The sequence below is a fragment of the Aphis gossypii genome, chromosome 3 (assembly GCF_020184175.1).
Source record: "Aphis gossypii isolate Hap1 chromosome 3, ASM2018417v2, whole genome shotgun sequence".
Taxonomy (NCBI): Eukaryota; Metazoa; Arthropoda; class Insecta; order Hemiptera; family Aphididae; genus Aphis; species Aphis gossypii.
Window position 1 is genome coordinate 23,664,748 of NC_065532.1, and position 17,987 is coordinate 23,682,734.

Here is a 17,987-nt window from a genome sequence, read left to right on the forward strand (position 1 = left end):
GAAAAACGCGTACTAGCAATTCTCAATTTTAGACTTTATTCAACTAAAATCTTATAGGTATTTGAATTTCGTATCCTATATTGTTCTACTGCTGTGACGCCGTTGATATTAATAGTTTCCGTAACATCTGGCGAGATTTCGTTTCTCTGCGACACTGCTCAGTTGCTTTTATATTAGTTTTTAAATCGTATTCTTCAGCTCTTTAACTTTTTGTACTGTGATTCGTAAAGCCTATTCATTTATTTACTTATTTACTCATAATATTTTTTGGCTAAATAACACAAAACTGTCGAATCAACAACACTCCTAATATTATTACATGTTATGTTCTCATCGAGCGCAGTTCGATACATTGCCACTGTTCGTTACGTGAAGTAGTGCTTCTTTGAAGTATGTATAATATGTACATAATACTGTTGTGTGTGTTTATTGTAGTAGGTATATTACACAGATATTAGGTATGTGTTATTATAGTTTAGGATGTTAAGTAAAACGAGATACAAACAACATGGGAGATCAAAGAGTAAGACTCCTAGTTTCAATTATACTTGATTGGTTTCAATTCCACTCTAATCACTATACTGTTTGGTCCCATTGTTTTGTTATTAATTAATGATAGTTATTAAAACGGGCTTTTATGGTGCGTGACACGAAACCGTTCATAGCAGATCTATAAGTGTGACAATGCTGTGACGCGGTGGTTGTGTGGCCTGAAAACATTATAAAACCTAGAAACGGAAGCATTTTCCGAGCACAGTGCGTGCAAAATATCTAAGAAATGTATTATACATTTTTGTATACGAGAGTACGTGACTACGATAATTCTAAGGCGTTTAAACACTTGTTCAGCACTCGAACGTCTTCTGCCGGTTGTGTTTCTGGTTTTTCTTTGATATCAGTCTTGTCTTTTGAATAATTTTCTCTCTTCCGTTTGTCGTGGTTATCAGATTAAAAATACGTTTGATTGTAATGGCGTGTTTACAGCGCCGCCGTATTCACGCTCAGAGGGTGGATTTATTTGTATTATACTCAAATCAGTTGTTCCGAGTAGTATTATTCGCATTACCGTCCAAATCATTTCTTCTCTTATTGAATTCGTCATTTGGATTTATTCTTTGTGTTTATCTTACATTTTATACTGTGCGATTCGTGTTATTAGTAATATCTATTATTGTGTCCGATGCACCTACTTATGTATTGCTCTCTCATTAACTACTGACCTCCTTCTAATTTGTCGTTTAAGGACAGCGATACCTGATAAGAGAAAAATAGTTTTTGTCGATTTTTCCACTCTTTCAACTATCCTAAATTATTTGGTGATCTTATGAAATTATTCTATAATAGAAATAAAAGTTGGTTTTAATGACATATTTTTCTTTTATTAGGTACCAATCCTTTATTGAGTTTTGCGTTATTTTAGAAATGAATAGCTTTATTCCTTAATAATTACTACAATAAATGTTAAAAATTAATATTGTACTAGTATAACGTAAATGATTTGAAATTCATTGTACCGTTTGGATTTGTTCCATATAGTTCTCCAGAGATTAAGATTGTTTTACATGAGTTTATAGTTATACAACATTATTGTACACGATTATCATGATATAAATATAATAAAATGTTAAGCTATAAGTACTCAAATATTATTCAATTATCAAAACATTTTTCATTTTTTTTTATTTTTTAATCGTCCGTCCACTATATTTTTATTTATTTCTGAATAAAAAAAACTAACCCTAATAGATTACATACATATTGTAACATTTAATATTTATTCAAACCTTTCCCATATTATTTCATGTTTACTTTATTCATCCTCTTGTATTTATTCACATTAATTTGAACTTGCATTACAAAAACATTATTTTTAGCTAATATTTACAGTTTCAGTATGTTAAGTTAACGTGAAATTACATTTATGAAGTTCACATATTAATGCACTGTTATAACAATGAAACTAATTTTAACTGACTACAAATAGATCTATTTAACGTTATCTGGTTAGCAATTTTCTTAAATTACATCAAATTCCGAGAGTAATTTTGATATTTGAATTATGCCATTGAATTAAAAATAAAAATGTCTCATTAAAGTATATACCTATAATATATCGTGTACTATTAACAAAATGTGTATCAAAAAATATTCAATAAATGTTTTATGACTTATTGCCAAACGCTCAAAAAAAAAAAAATTACATTATGGCGTTTGAGTTTTTTTTTCCACGACATTGACAACATTAATAACCATAGTGTGAGTTGGGCGAGGACGGTACTCCATAAATCATGGACTCTGAATTTCGAAAATAATTTTTTTGGGATATACAAGTATAGAAGGTGCCAACTCAAGATATTACCTTAACGGACTGAAATAAACTAAAAACCATTGTCCGATGATTCTATTGTCCAAAAAATATAATGGTTTTTCAACAAAAATGTTACCATTGAATAGAATAAACTTAGAGGTGTGCACTGAACTTACTAAATCAATTTGACGGAAAATAAGTTAACTACAGTGGACACAAGTTTAGTAAAAATAAATGTTCTAATGAACATTTAACACTAGATAATTCTAGTTAAAAAGTTTTATATAAAAATATATGGAATTTATATTTATTAGTTTATACAATTAAAAATAATCAAAAACTTTTAGTTTTTCACTCTCTCTTTCATTCTTTCTTTTTATTTTTTTATTTTTTATTTTTATTTTTTGACATAAGTTTGATTATGTTTGTTGACTGTTTAATATTATATAATTAATACTATAAATTCTGCGTTTTTCAATTTTTTTATTTTGTGTAGTATATTAGTAAAATTACTTTTATTTTGTAGTAAAATTAATTTAAACCTAAAAATAATTTCTATGGTAGTTGAATGTTTCAAGTATTAAAAAAAAAAAAATGCTGATATTTTAAAACTAAATGAATTATATTTTTTTAACTCTCATAATTATTAAAACATTCTGGGTAAATTAACATGAGTATATTATATTTATAATATTATTTATTTATTATATGACGAACTATTAACATTTTTTCAAAGTATTTATTTGAATGTAATCAATAGTGATTTTATTTTATGATAAAATATTTAAAACAGAGATAGATGTATAATATGATAATTTTTTATAAATAATTTAACTTTTATATAAAAATGTGGTTTGTTACATTCCTAAATATAGAAATATAACTATTTAATGTTTGCTAAAAAAAATGCATATAAAATTCACATTATAAAAAATATTTATATTATTCATTGATTTTTTTTATAAACACTTTCATTATAATAAAATAAAATTTTTTAAAATTTCATTTAAGTATTATTTTATCAGCCTATTCATAATTTGGTTAAAAGGAAGCTGGTAGCTGGAAGTCATAGGCAACAGTAAATTTGTTGTAAAATATACCTTAAGGCCTTTTAAGTAGTTAAGTAGGTTGTAATATTTTTAACTGAAATACTAATTATGTTAATAATCAATTTGCTAAATTTGTTATTTTTTCGTTAAGTATACTATCTTATTATTGAAAATGTAAATTCTTAATACATATAACACTTTTGCATAATATATCCTATGACCTTTTAGAAATTATATAATATTTTATCTACCATTAGCTTGATACATGATTGAAAGGCTTAAAACAGTAGTTAATAAATAAATGTATAAATATTTATTTATCAATTTATTAAAAACCTAATTTTTAATGTGAAAAAAAATAATTTATTTGTTATCTCTATCGATCATTCAAAAAAAAAATATTTATTTAAAGTGACAGTTCTGTACATAGTCATAATAATAATTGGTTTATCATCGACATGACTACAAAATACGGATCATAACATTTAATCTACCTAAACAACTTACTGTTATTTAAGAAACCAATTAAGATGAATATTTAAATTTTAAAATTAGGTGACAAATTAAGTAATTTTTTTTATTAAAAATAACAGTTTTTAAGTATACAGTTTTAATTTGTTGAATAATTAAGATAATTTTTAAGTTAAGATAATTCATTATTAATAAAACATATCTTCACTAATTATTTAATTTTTAATTGCTCATTTTTATTCAATGTAGGTAATTAACTAATATATATAATTATTTAAATTCGTAAAATAAAAGAGAAATATAATATAATATAGAAATATTGTGTTAACAATAATTATAAACTTAGTTCAATTTATTTTTATATGTCTAGGATTGAGATTTATACAAAAATAGTTTTCATTTCTTGTTTTTTAAATCGTAGACATTTAGTTATCTAAGTAAAAAATGGGTTTCAGAGATTCTTATTGTTTCAATGATGTTTTTATTTTGTATTTTACTAATTTTCATAATTAAACAATTATGAACATTTTCGAGTTTTTAAGCTATAATAATCAAAAAAAATAATGTATTTTTATAAAAAACAAAAGAATAAAATAGTGTCAAATATGAATGTACAGATAATCATCACAGAAATATACTTTTTACTATTTTTACCTCCATAACTCTTAAAAATATTCTGGTTTGAAATAAAGAATTATAAAATGCATATTTCTATTAAAAACTTAAAAAACTATTAATTTAAAATATTAAAAATGATAAAACAGTAAAATGCGTTTTTTAGAAAAATATGGTTTTTTAATAAATATGTATTATGTAAGAAAAATATATTTTCAAAATTCCATTTTGAGATAATAATTATTTGAGAATATTAATAATATTAATGAAATATTCAGTGTATACCTAATAGTCAATCGTTTATTATGATTTTCATACCTACCTACAAATGTTGTGGTAAGATTTGAGTTCGAATAAGATGAATAACTTTGACAAATCACCTTTAGGTATCTGTAAAATTTCAATTCTTGTACAAACTAGTTAAAAATAACTATTGTCAAAAAAATGTATCTTGTTTTGTTATTACGAGTGTAATAAAATGTTGAAAGCACAAGGTTAGATCACACTATTTACTAAAATGCGTTAGTAGGTAACATAAACAGAAACCTTTAGTCAGAAATAAATCAGTTTTAAATTTATTTCAATTACATAAAAAGTGAAGTCTGTTCAAACAAGTAAACAAGTGTTTTTTTTTTTTTTTTTTGAATAATTCCAATTAATTTTTGTTTCAATCCACAACAAATAGTATTTATCAAGTTTCCGTTGGTCAGAAGTTTAGCTTTACCATGTGACTACAAATTCCATTCGTATATAAGTACCAATGAAACTTTAAAAATCAATGGTCAACATTGTTATGCTTCTCATAATTTATAATACTAATGAAATTTGTAACAATGGGTAAAAGTAGCAAATTATTAATAACGCTACCGTTATTCTATCTCTCTTATTTTTCTATTTTACTTTCTTTTATCACTTTGCTCTTCTAAAATATATTAATTATAAACCATGTCGTAAAACTCATTAAAGATTTACACTCCAGACCAAATATACTAATATAATAACAAAATAAAAAAATGGCTGTTTAAATACAGGCCTTGATCATGATTTCAATTAAGTGAATTACTAAGTACTGTAAAGTACTTTTTGCGTAGCCGGTCGCACGACTGCAGTTTATGCAGCATAGCCAGAGGCTGCATCCGGCGTTGTATTTACATTATAATAATATGTGAAACAAGAAAAAACACATTATACCAACAATAAACATAAAGGTTATACTTCTATATGCTAGTAATGGTAATACTAAAGGACTTTGCCAAGTACTATATAAATAATAATCAAGAAAGACTGATTATAATATATACAAATATTTTTAATTGTTTTTTCCTTTATATCATCATAAAAGTTTCAACATCAAATAATAGTTCTTCAGTATTCTATGTTTGCTTTATATTTCTTTTTTTTTTTGCAACTAATGAGTTATTCAACTAAAAAAAAAAAAAAAAGAAAGATTATTAATAATTTATTGTATTTTGTCATTAGTATTATATTAATGAAACCTTGTATCAACAACTATAAACAATAATTTTATATTTATCCATGGTGTGAGTTATTATTAATATTTATTGGAAGTTTTAACGTAATTTAATTTTTTATTCGTGTTTGCCTATTTGTCATATATTTGTTTAATTTCCATTGTATAAAATGTAATTATTTAATGTTAATAATTTTATCAAATACAATTTTTGAGTTTCATCATTTTTTTTGTCACGTGTTTTTTTGCCATAGTGTTTTGTTAAAACAATACTAATTAATGCAGTAGAGTGCCTTGAGAGATAATAAACTGGATGTTCTATTCACGTGTAAGGCACATAAAAAACAAAAATATCTTAATAACATTTTTAACCCTTTTAACAAAGAAAAATTCGAAGCTGAATGAGAATAATTTAAAGAATTTAAAAAATTACCCGTTCCTTACCATGATATCAGTATACATTATATCATAAGCCCCTGGAGTAAAAGTCCGAGACCGCCTATGACTCTACGTCCGTAACTTATGTCATTCTCGGTAATATGCCATCGGGTGCAGTACACAAACACAAGATGACATCCGCTTATTAAAAACCATAAACTTTATGAAAATAATTAAAAACTCACGATTAAATTGTGCTAGGTATATTACGCCGATTACGGTAGATAAGACTATCTGAATTACGGGTTCTCTCAACCTTTTTACCAGTTAGAGATTTTCATTTATTATTTTTATTAAGAAGCTTTTTTTGCTTACAAAATATAGGTTCACGGAGTTTTCGAAAAAAAATAAAAACTCTTAGTGAGCAAACACAAAATATTTTTTTATTTATTTAGACAAGTATTCGATTTACTATAATTACCGCGTCGGTTTTAATACGCTAAAGGCTGTGTATTTGCCTTTATGTATAATATATTATTATAATAAATGCAGTACCTACAGCACGTAAGATTCAACAAAGGCGACTATAGAAACGACTGGAGATGTTGAGCTAAACGCAAGTGGTTTATTATGCACCTCGTTAATATAATAATATGGTATAATATAATCATTATAATAATATTGAACGTTGTAGAAATCGGTTTATTATTTTCGTTCGTTAAACTCAGTAATATGATACATTTATCGATTCAATAAACAATAAAATAATATTACATCACAATGATAATAATTGTAAATAGCTAATTCAATTTCAAAAACGTGTTTCATTGAATATGATATTTATTTAAAAAAAAAAAAAAAAATTGTCGATTCAATACACGGAAAATCTCGTTCGGAATTATAAACCTCCCTCCCCCCAAACCAAAAAAAAAAACCCTGCTCTTGTAGATATAAGATATTTCAAATAAAAAATTATATTAGTTTAAATCTTCAATACAAAATGACAAAATTCATCTAAATTCACTGATTTAAAATGATTACAACTTGTAATACCTTTAATCGCGTACTACGGTGTTGTTTTCTGGCGATCGTTGTTTATCCACTCCTCCACAACTCACACATTCTTTTTTCTCCTTTCTACGTAATGCATACGATATAGGTATTATACGACACGGATGGGCGAAATGCCACGGTGATGTGTACATATACATAATATATACGTATATAATATACCGGCTACCCATAGCTGTTGATCGCTTATATATCGTTTTGGTATTGGGCCAAAAAAGGGTGCATGTCACATTTTGAGAATTTGATATTTTAACACGTTTTAATTTAGAAATAGTTACCGTTTAGCATATTATGATGTTAAACCAATAAATTATTTATCATATATTACATAAAATAACACTCTCTTATGAATAATCAGTGATGATTTATTATATTTATAAATACATTTTAAGTTAGGTTTACGCTTGTGACTCGTGTAAATTTAACTTCAATCATTGTAATATTTTAGATATTCATGATTTTTAAAATCTATTATGATTGGATCATTAGAGTAACGATTACCGTTTATATCGACATTGTACGTTGTTTTTTTAGGTAGTGCACAACTAATATGCTGAAAATGAGAAATAGCAATAGATTTTTAAATTACTCATGAATATAATAATAATAATAATCTTATTTCAGAAATATATAAATACATCAAGAATATACATAATATATCATATACTACATCGATTTTACTAAGATGGATTAAGGTCAAATAAATAGTGATATAAGTTGAGAATTTTAATGAAACATAGGTGTAATCATTTAAATCGTATAAAATATTTTTAATGAATAGCTTTTATACCTATTATAATGTTTATAAGAGTAATGTAATTCAAAATCACTGAAATCATAAATCATTAAAATAATAGTCATCGTGGCACCAGTCTCTCTATTATAACACTGCAGTATTTTTAAATTATTTAGATAAATCATGTATAAAACCTTAATATTATTCTAACTTGAGTCTATTTTTTGACCACTTATCAATAATATAATATTATGAATAATATGGCTACTGAACTATTGACGGCGATGACCTCGAGATAGGCGTGTATGAACCACAAATGGGTCATAAATAAATGTCATAAATAACTCGGGGGTATGGAAAAAAATTCAAAAAATTCATATTTTTTTTTCGTTTACAGTATCGAAGGCCAAGATCATTGGAAACACGGAAATGTATATCCGGAGTGGGAGTGACATAAACCTGACGTGCGTTGTTCTGGAAACGCCAGACCCACCCAGCTTCATATATTGGTACAGGGACAGGGACGTCATAAACTATTCAGGACGTGGTGGCATTAGTGTGGTGACCGAGAAACAGACACGGACCAGCAGGCTTCTGATATCCAAAGCACAGCCACCCGACACTGGAAACTACACGTGCGCCCCGTCGGCCTCAGACTCAGCAAGCGTTACCGTTCACGTCCTTAATGGTGACTATGTCTTAATATTATATTATACTCAAAGTGTATTTGGTAAATATGACGTATTGAACTGTAATATTATTCTTCAATACAAAAACTGTCATATTATAACCAGGTTACATCCTTTATACATATTATTATATTATTAGATCACTCTGTTAAATATGAAAAATATTGACTACTTTATTTTTATGAATATAATACTGAGTAATTGGTATGGCAATTAAAAAACAAAAAAGTAACAACAATATAAAATAAAAATAAATATCACAGATATGACTCATAAATAATAACTATTATAGTGTAATTATACACTATATTAAAATATATTTTTAGTTTTTAAAACATAATATTTCTAAGGAAAAATGTACTGAATCTAATGAGCGGAGCGAGCAAGACAAAAAGTCTTTAAGAATATTTTAATAAATTATTATTATTTCTACTATTACTATTATTATTGTTATAATAATTAGACATAAATTTCAAATACGTTACGTTCATCATACTGTAAATGAATTAGTTTCCATTCCAGATTTTAAATTAATACAATAATCTCTCATGATGTATTATAAGAGATCATAATAATATACCTTGAGGTTAGTTAATAAAAAAAAGTGATCATATTTTAGAGTTTTCAAGTTTTGTACATGTGCCTAAAAAAAATAGTTATCGTTTATCATATTATAATGTCTATATAAATTATAAAATAACAATAATAATAATAATAATATGTATTATAATAACTTCACTGCATTGTTAGAGATTCATTAAGCCAGGTATATTAAAATATAGTCATAAATATAATACGAATTTTAAACAAACAATAATACACTGAACATATAGATAATTGTTGATAATATTATTTAACGAATAATAAATTTATAACAAGGAGACATAAAAAATGTATTCAACTTAATAATCTTAATTGAATAGCTTTTAAATATTTATTGATTTTCGTATATTTTCGGTGTACGAGAGTGGTTCGGCTGAGGAAAAAATGATTGACTGCATGCGATATTCCAAGATGAAATCCAATTTAAAATTATTGAAAAAACGTTTAAATAGATCATTATGTCTCCTTCAAATGATAAGATACTTGTAAAATATGTGAAATAGACTTTTTAGGAAGTTAAGAATTTATTTGAGTGGTTAAACTTCACCTTTTAAGCTCCCCCACTCCAAATACCGCTAACGTTAAACGTTTAATTAGACACGTTAGCTTTAATAATATTCAACCAAAGTTAACATATCATATCCGTATTCAGAGAATATTTATCGTAAAAAATTGATAATTTCGACTAATATCAACACTGCGAGAATTGAAAAAAAGGGTTCAATAATGTGTATGATAATTAAAAAAAAAAATCTTACACAAAATAATATGATTAATTCCGTGGTCGAACCATGTACACTCAGTGGACACATTGATTTATCTTCTTTTTGTATCGTAATTTGTACCACAGATCGCAGAGACCATTTGTCCAGTATCTCATTAGTCGTGTTTTTTTTTTATTCGTTTCAATAATACAATAAAATTATTATCGTAACCCGGCGTCCTGTATAGGCAATTTAGCTACACCAATGTACTCGTCCGTTTTCCGTAATATTATTATTTTCGATTTTATTATTGCATTATTGTTTTTTTCTTTGTCGCGCGTATAACGCACTTCAATAAAATGTAATATTGTAATTGCGATGACCTCCTCACGACGTCAACCAAATTCCATTAACCAAAAGCACCTACATCGGGACCGATATCCTGAACAAATCACGTCGCCATGGAAATATGTTATTATTTAACCAATATAAAACGTGTACGTGTAAGCGTTCGGTGTGCACGCGTGACAAATTTCTACAGTAAAAATTCATGGCGAAACTGCACCGTTTTCGTGATCAATTAATGTATTATTCATTCGCCACTGAAACTCGGGTATATATCAAAACGCGTTGCATTAACTTTACACGCGTGTTTTATTATGAATAGAAACGACGTGTAGGGACCGTATAATACCGCACAATAAAATTTAAACATGATTATAATTTATTAGAAGTAACCGTAAGTTAACATCGGTAACACAATGTTTGACTGTGGATATTTTTTAACCATTTAACGACAACACATACGTACGATTCGTCGCTAAGCTAGCGACTTATCCAACTATATACGGTTAATGGTTAATTAATATTACCCATCTTTATCGGACGATGTTATTAGAGTCTGTTAAATACAAATCGTATTACGTCCGTACGACGTGCAAGTCAAATTGATATTCTGGCATAACCTATGTAATTCAATGATTTGATATCATTCGTTCTGTATCACACGACTACTACAATAATCGAGTTCGGTGTGTGTGTTGAAATACGTCCGACCGCGGTCGATACTCGTTCCAAGAATATGCGCTAAAACTGTTAAACTAATAATTGTCTTAGAACAACAAATATCGAGTTTTATCGGAAATGGTCGGAAAAAAACACCTACCTATATTTTATAGTAATTTTTCAGATCGTACACTATAGATTATTTTGCAAAATAAAACAATATTTAAGGGGTTTAAATGTAAAAAAGTTATGAAAACCCTCAATGATTAAAACGACGTAACGTAACTTTTCCATTTGATGGTGATTTTCATAGTCTGAAAACAAAATACAGCGCCACAATACAATCTATATATTTTATAAAACCTTTGTTTATCATAGTAAATATCGAAATTGCAAACATGAACATTATATATTAAATGGTTATATTTATTTAAGAAAGATGGTCGAAACTCTTAGTCTTACTACCTTTATTAAAGTCAACTCAACAATATCTATAAATATTTTCTCATTCGAATGCGCTTCTTATTAAACAGTATACAAAATTGGATTTATCGAGTTTTGTACACTAACCGTATTATTTTCTTTGTCAAATAATCCTAAGACAACAAATATTAAAACCTCTTGAGTATCGTGAAACTCAATTAGCTTTTAAAATATATTTTCGAATAAAATATATATTTCTGTACAATTTACAGCGATAAGAACTTTACTATTTTAAATTATTTTTAAATGAATAAAATAAGAAACGACTTTGTTGCACGATAATTATTCTAACGTACTAAAAACATAAGATAATGTAATAAAATTACTCTGTTATTTAAATTTCGAGCCTCGATAAAAGTATTGCATATAACATTAAATAAAAATATATACATTTCAAAAAGTGTCTATGCACCGTCAATGAAAAACTAGTAACGATCAATTTGAAACGAACCCTCAGAGAAATGTCACGCACTTAACAATACAAGCCGTATAAATAATATAACGAAACATAATTGTAACTACATGGACTCCGCTTGAAAATAAATTACAACGTCACTATTGTTTCGATCGTTTGTACATCGGCCTATATACATTATATCGTGTAGTTATTATATATAATAATAATATTACGCAATAAATTATCGAAAGTTTAAAATTACGCGAGTGAATTTACAGAAATATTTTACAACCGACCGTGCGTTACCGCTAAACGAAATACCTACGAACATGATATTATTATATATTTATATTTTATATACAACACGACATGCGTATCGAACGAATTCGACAATAATGGTATTACGTACGGTTAGCAATATTTTCTTAAACGCCTTTAGCAAACCTCGTTCGACGATATACACAGTACATTTTGTGGTGCGGAGAAGGAAATTCGCGATCTGATTCTGCACAACGATTATGATAAAATACCTACAGCAAAGTTTTCGCAGAGACGTTTGAAATAATCGTATCATTACCGCACGACTAAAATTACATACACTTTGCGAAAATAAATCTTCCAGTATTCACGTTTATTGAAATGTATTGCACGTGCCAAAGTAATTTGCGATTGCACTCCATTACAGAGGTTAATTATGAAAAAAAAAAAAAATACTCGTAACCAATTACAAAGTCGATCAAAAACGAATTAGGTACGTACATAGAGTGCAGGACGTAACTTAAATTTCCATTCGTTGATCCGATTTCCAAGTCTCATCAAAAATGAATAAAACGGATCTCTATCGTCGATTTAAAATCACAATCGTTATTAAAAAAATAATTGTATTGTGTGTTTCTGAACATATGTGATTCGTGAATGCCATGACTTCAATGTTTATTAAAATATGTACTGAAATAATGTCTCTCACTTTATAAAAAAAACTCAGTTCAACATGGGGTGATCCATTTAACGTAAAACACACTCATAATTTTTTAGAACCTTAACATTTAAAAAAAAAATTACAATTTTTTATTGTTAAACTTGTTCTAAAAATGTTTTTTCTCTTTTGAAATATTAAATATATATTTCATTTTATTTTATAAAATTTCTAATTTATAAAAACCAAACTTCAGACAAGTACTTAATGAGCTATTATAAATTATTTAAAGTTTAAATTAGCGTACATAAAGTACATGTTAAACATCTGATTTTTACATACCTAAATATTTTAAATAATATAATTCTGCTATAGAATAAAGAATTTGTATCCATAATATCAATTATAACCTTTAAAAATGACATTTTACTTAAGATTTTTTTTAAACAATAACTATAAAAACAATACTTATAAATATTATTCATTTATTTATTTTTAATGTTGTTTTAAAATGACTTAAAATTACGTAAAAAAAATATTTCAAAAACGCTAATAGTTTTTGAAATAATGAGTGTCTTTCGTTAAATGGATAATCCAGTAGATATACTTAACTTATCCTGCAAAATATGTTAATATGATTATTACCAGATAATAAATTATTATAGTCGGGGTAAATTTTTTCATACTGACTTGTCATTCGCTTAACTAATTATAATTCTTTGTAATTTTTCAAGACATTAAAAAAAGGCAACTGAACTTTTTTTCCAGTGGAGACACAGCTTTTAAGTATACAATTATTTAAAAAAAGGTTTGGTAACAAAAGTTCACTTGTTTAGCAAATTATTAATTTTTATAGTCTTACAAAATATCTGATTGTCATTGTTGTGAATAAAAACTAAGGCCGTGTCATTAAATCAAAAAAACAATTTTTATCACTATTATTGAAAGATTTCATCGTCAGTTAAAATCTCTATTATAATAATACACAAAATTTTATTTTGACAGTTTATTTGATTTTTTATACAATTCAATCCACGAACTTTTTGATAGAAAAAAAAAATAAAAATGTTTACTTATTGATTTTTCTAACATTTGGATACACTCAATACTTAGTCTATAATAGTACCGTTGTCTGTCACAGAAAAAGACAGGAATCAATTTCTTCATCTTCAATTTCAATCACGTTTTTATCCTTCAATACTACTTTTTGTTCGGCCTTGATACATTACACGGGGACTCGATTTACGATTTATGAATCCCCTAATATATTTTATTTGGGTTTACTTTTAAATTTAATAAAAATATCTCAAATTAGAACTTACAACACCAGCTACAACAAAAATACAGTACTTGTAAATAGACATGAGTAAATATCTTGATATCAATAATTCATATTATTGAAGCAAATTTATATTGATCCACCAATGTCGAATAATATTAAAATGTATTCATTTAATTTTTATTCTCTGTGCAATACGAGACACAAATTTATATTAATTTTATTAATACGTGACCTACTTGAGCATTTTTTTATCTTCTATAATAATATAAACACATACTTTGCATCTTTTAATTATCTTCACCTCTACAAAATCTTAAAATTGAACACGGGGTATTCTTTTAAAATTGAAATACGTTATTTTTATGACTTCTTTGTAGTTTCATAATATACGGCCCAAAATCGGGGAAAAATGTAATTACGTTTTATATCAAAGTGGTTATTTACTGTTGGTATTCGATACATTTTATTGTTTTTTAAAATACATACATGAGTTTTTGTAGTACATAGGCAAATCTTATATTATTAATATAACAACGCGTCAAAGGAACAAATGTCGGGAGATTCAATAAAAGTATCAGATAGCACCGTCTAACGTGCAACTTCGTCATTGTTTTATTTTTTTAATATCTAAAATAGCAATTCGTCTGAGACGATATCTGTGTATTAAAAGTGAAAAGGATATTTTCCTTGAATTCTATTAGTTTTGATAGTCAAGTTATAACGTATGGCAGTATGACATAAAATAAACTATTAATATTATACAACACAAATTAAATTTTTTCCAACAAATTATGTAGTTAAAAAACAGATTTTTCAACGATATTAACTAGAGGGTGGACAAATTCGTGCAGATAAAAAACCTTAGTCACGCCTTCGTAACACCCCTTCGTCCGTGTTGTCGTTTTCAACTCGAGTATAGATCGTTGTATAATATATGTAGGTACGTACGCATAATATTATATATTATGAACAAATATTATTTTTTATGCGTAGAGATATTTTTAACAATTTCTATCTTAACTATCAATGTTTTAACAACTTACTGTTCTCAACTTTGAATATTTACGTTTAAAAAAAAAAAAATCATAAATTCATTTTTTTTTACGTTGAGTTATTATACATCATATATCTTTGATATCATGTGAATATATATTCAAACACGTAAAGTGAAATTACAAACCAAATAGTAAACTCATAATTCAACGAAATCATACCTATTGTAACGTAGCTACATAGGTACATTAAATTGAAAATATAGGGTGTAATAATAATCATAATAATGACCTGGATTTATAATATAAGTATAATTTTTTTATTTTCTATATGTTTGAAATAGAACAATTTTGATGAAATGTCTATGTTTCATAATGTTTCGAATCTAATGATAAAATCTTTTTATTGTATACTTTTGAACATTTCTGCATGAATATTTGCATAATATATTGCGACGTTATATTATATCGCATGAACATTTGAGAAAGTAGTTACATTATGTAGTTTTTAAAATTATATAACGGCTGATTCCGTGACAACTGCTGAAGTTTTAAATTTGAAAACATAAAGTACCAGTTTTTTACGTCATTATACCGATACTTATTTCAACGTTAAAATATAATGTCTTGCGATTCTACAGAGTTACATATTATATTTTAAACATCACTAAATTTATAATTGATAAAACGTTTTAATTACGTCGTGTCAATTACATTTTTTTGGTAAATATTAAACGCTTATAATTATAATTGTGTTTATTGTTTCAAAATGTTACCAATATTATTTTATAGTTTCCGTATTGTATTTATTAACTGCAGAATTTTTTTTGAAATTTTTCTTCTTACAAAATATACTTGTACATCTTAAAATTCATTTTCGCTCTCAAACATGTAAACCCGATTACGATAATAATAATGATAACGAAAATACCGACTTCTTTGACAGGTGAACACCCGGCGGCCATGCAACACGGCAACAGCAGCAACAGTGCCGTGACCAGACTGCTGCCAATTTTCCTGTTGTTCGTGTGTCATTCCATTCAGGTGCTGTTGGTCACCGACGTGTACGTGCCATCTCGTGTCGTCAAACTGACCAGATGAACGGCTAAGCGCGTGCACAATTAAAATCATTATTGATAATATTACAACTAATTTTCGTGTGTACACCGCCGTGTTGTTTACACGCGCTTGTTTATACCGAAATATTATTTAAAAATGTATAAATATGAATTATATAATAATATTATTATTATGATGATCGTTGTAAAAAAAAAAAAAAAAAAACAGAAAAAAAAGCGCATGTCGTCGCAGCCACCACTGCGCAGAGTAAGACGTATATTGTAAAATTGTATGTAGGTACCTTTAATATTATGTATCATATTACTATACTGTGCGTCGAGTGAGTTTCTTGATTTTCGGTTTTCCTACGAAATAACAATATTATCATTATTATTATTGCGTAGGTTTACCGAAAATATATATCATCACGATTTGTACTCGGGCGGTGTGCCACACGGTGTTCGACTGTTTAACGTTCGCGTGTCGACAGTTTAAACGATGCGTTAAACGAGAGACGGAGACAGCGAAATAATGATAAAATATATTACTACAGGAGTATTATTATTACTATTATTACCGTTGTAGACATAAGGCGCGATTTGGAAAGGTGGTCGCGTTTTTCACGGCAGTGGTTTTTGCCTTGTCGAAAACACTTTTATTTTTTTTTTGTTTATAAAACACACATTATAAATTATTATAATAATATATTATTACTAATGCAACTATTATAATACAAGATAACGGAAAAAAAAATAAGTGCTTGTAAATATTTATATACCTATTGATGTTTGGATGTTTGTTTTTCCGTATATCGTTCCTTATGCCGCTTGAATTTCTTACTCGTACGAAAATAATGTACATTATTATATATTATGATTTATGATCTATACGTGTTTCTGTCGTATAGTATAATATTATTGTAAGCTGTAATATCAAAATTATTATTATTACCAATCCATCGATGTTGTATAGTTTTGTTTTGCGTCTGTGACCTGTGTATAAATGTTTCCTATATTATAGCTGTTCGTTTTCTCATTATTGTGTACAGTGCTGGATACTATATTATATATTATTATATTTACGATATTATATATTTGTGTATTATAGTCGATTTCGTTACGTTTTTAAAATCAATTTTTTATGTCGGGAGTTTCATTTAGATCATTAAAAATGTTAATGTTAATAATTATTATTAATAATAGTGTTAAATTTATATATCGTTTCTGTTGTGTCGATCACTTCTTACCAATATATAGTGTCATTGTAACATGTAAATATAATATTATAACATAATAATAATAAATAATATTATCACCACCGTTTTGTACATAATAAATAATATCAGTAATCACAATCAATATGTTATGTTTTTGTCTTGATCAAATTATAATTCAATGTAATAAACGTATAATTAAAAATTATATATGCAATAAAGGTATTTATTAATAAAATTCCAAATCCTCTTGGAAAATTTCATACAGAATTTGTGTCCACCGCATCGTACAATAATTAAACATGAAAAACGATTGTTTATTATTTATGTTGTTGTTATGACCGTCAACCGCTTAAATACGGAATACAGCGTTTTGTACAATTGGATTTGTCTGGTATATTACCGTAGAATTAATTTCATTTAACATAATTGATTTTTAAATGGTTTACAATATGATGTTATTTTGTTTCAAAAATTTTGCGCAAAAGCCTTGCCACTGAACATACCGCGAATAATTAGGTACCTAACAAGAATAATATTTTACC

At 26.7% G+C, this 17,987-nt stretch overlaps 1 protein-coding gene across 1 annotated transcript in view; it reads left to right on the plus strand.

Annotated features, from left to right (window-relative positions):
* Nucleotides 1-16,888, plus strand: part of LOC114132301 (protein amalgam-like) — a 307,230-nt gene extending 290,342 nt beyond the window's left edge. The window contains exons 5-6 of the mRNA XM_027997709.2: nucleotides 8,497-8,787; nucleotides 16,117-16,888. Of these exons, the coding sequence (XP_027853510.1) occupies nucleotides 8,497-8,787; nucleotides 16,117-16,271 (446 nt within the window). The 3' untranslated portion in view covers nucleotides 16,272-16,888. The remainder of the gene's footprint in view (nucleotides 1-8,496; nucleotides 8,788-16,116) is intronic.
* Nucleotides 16,889-17,987: the final 1,099 nt, after the last annotated feature.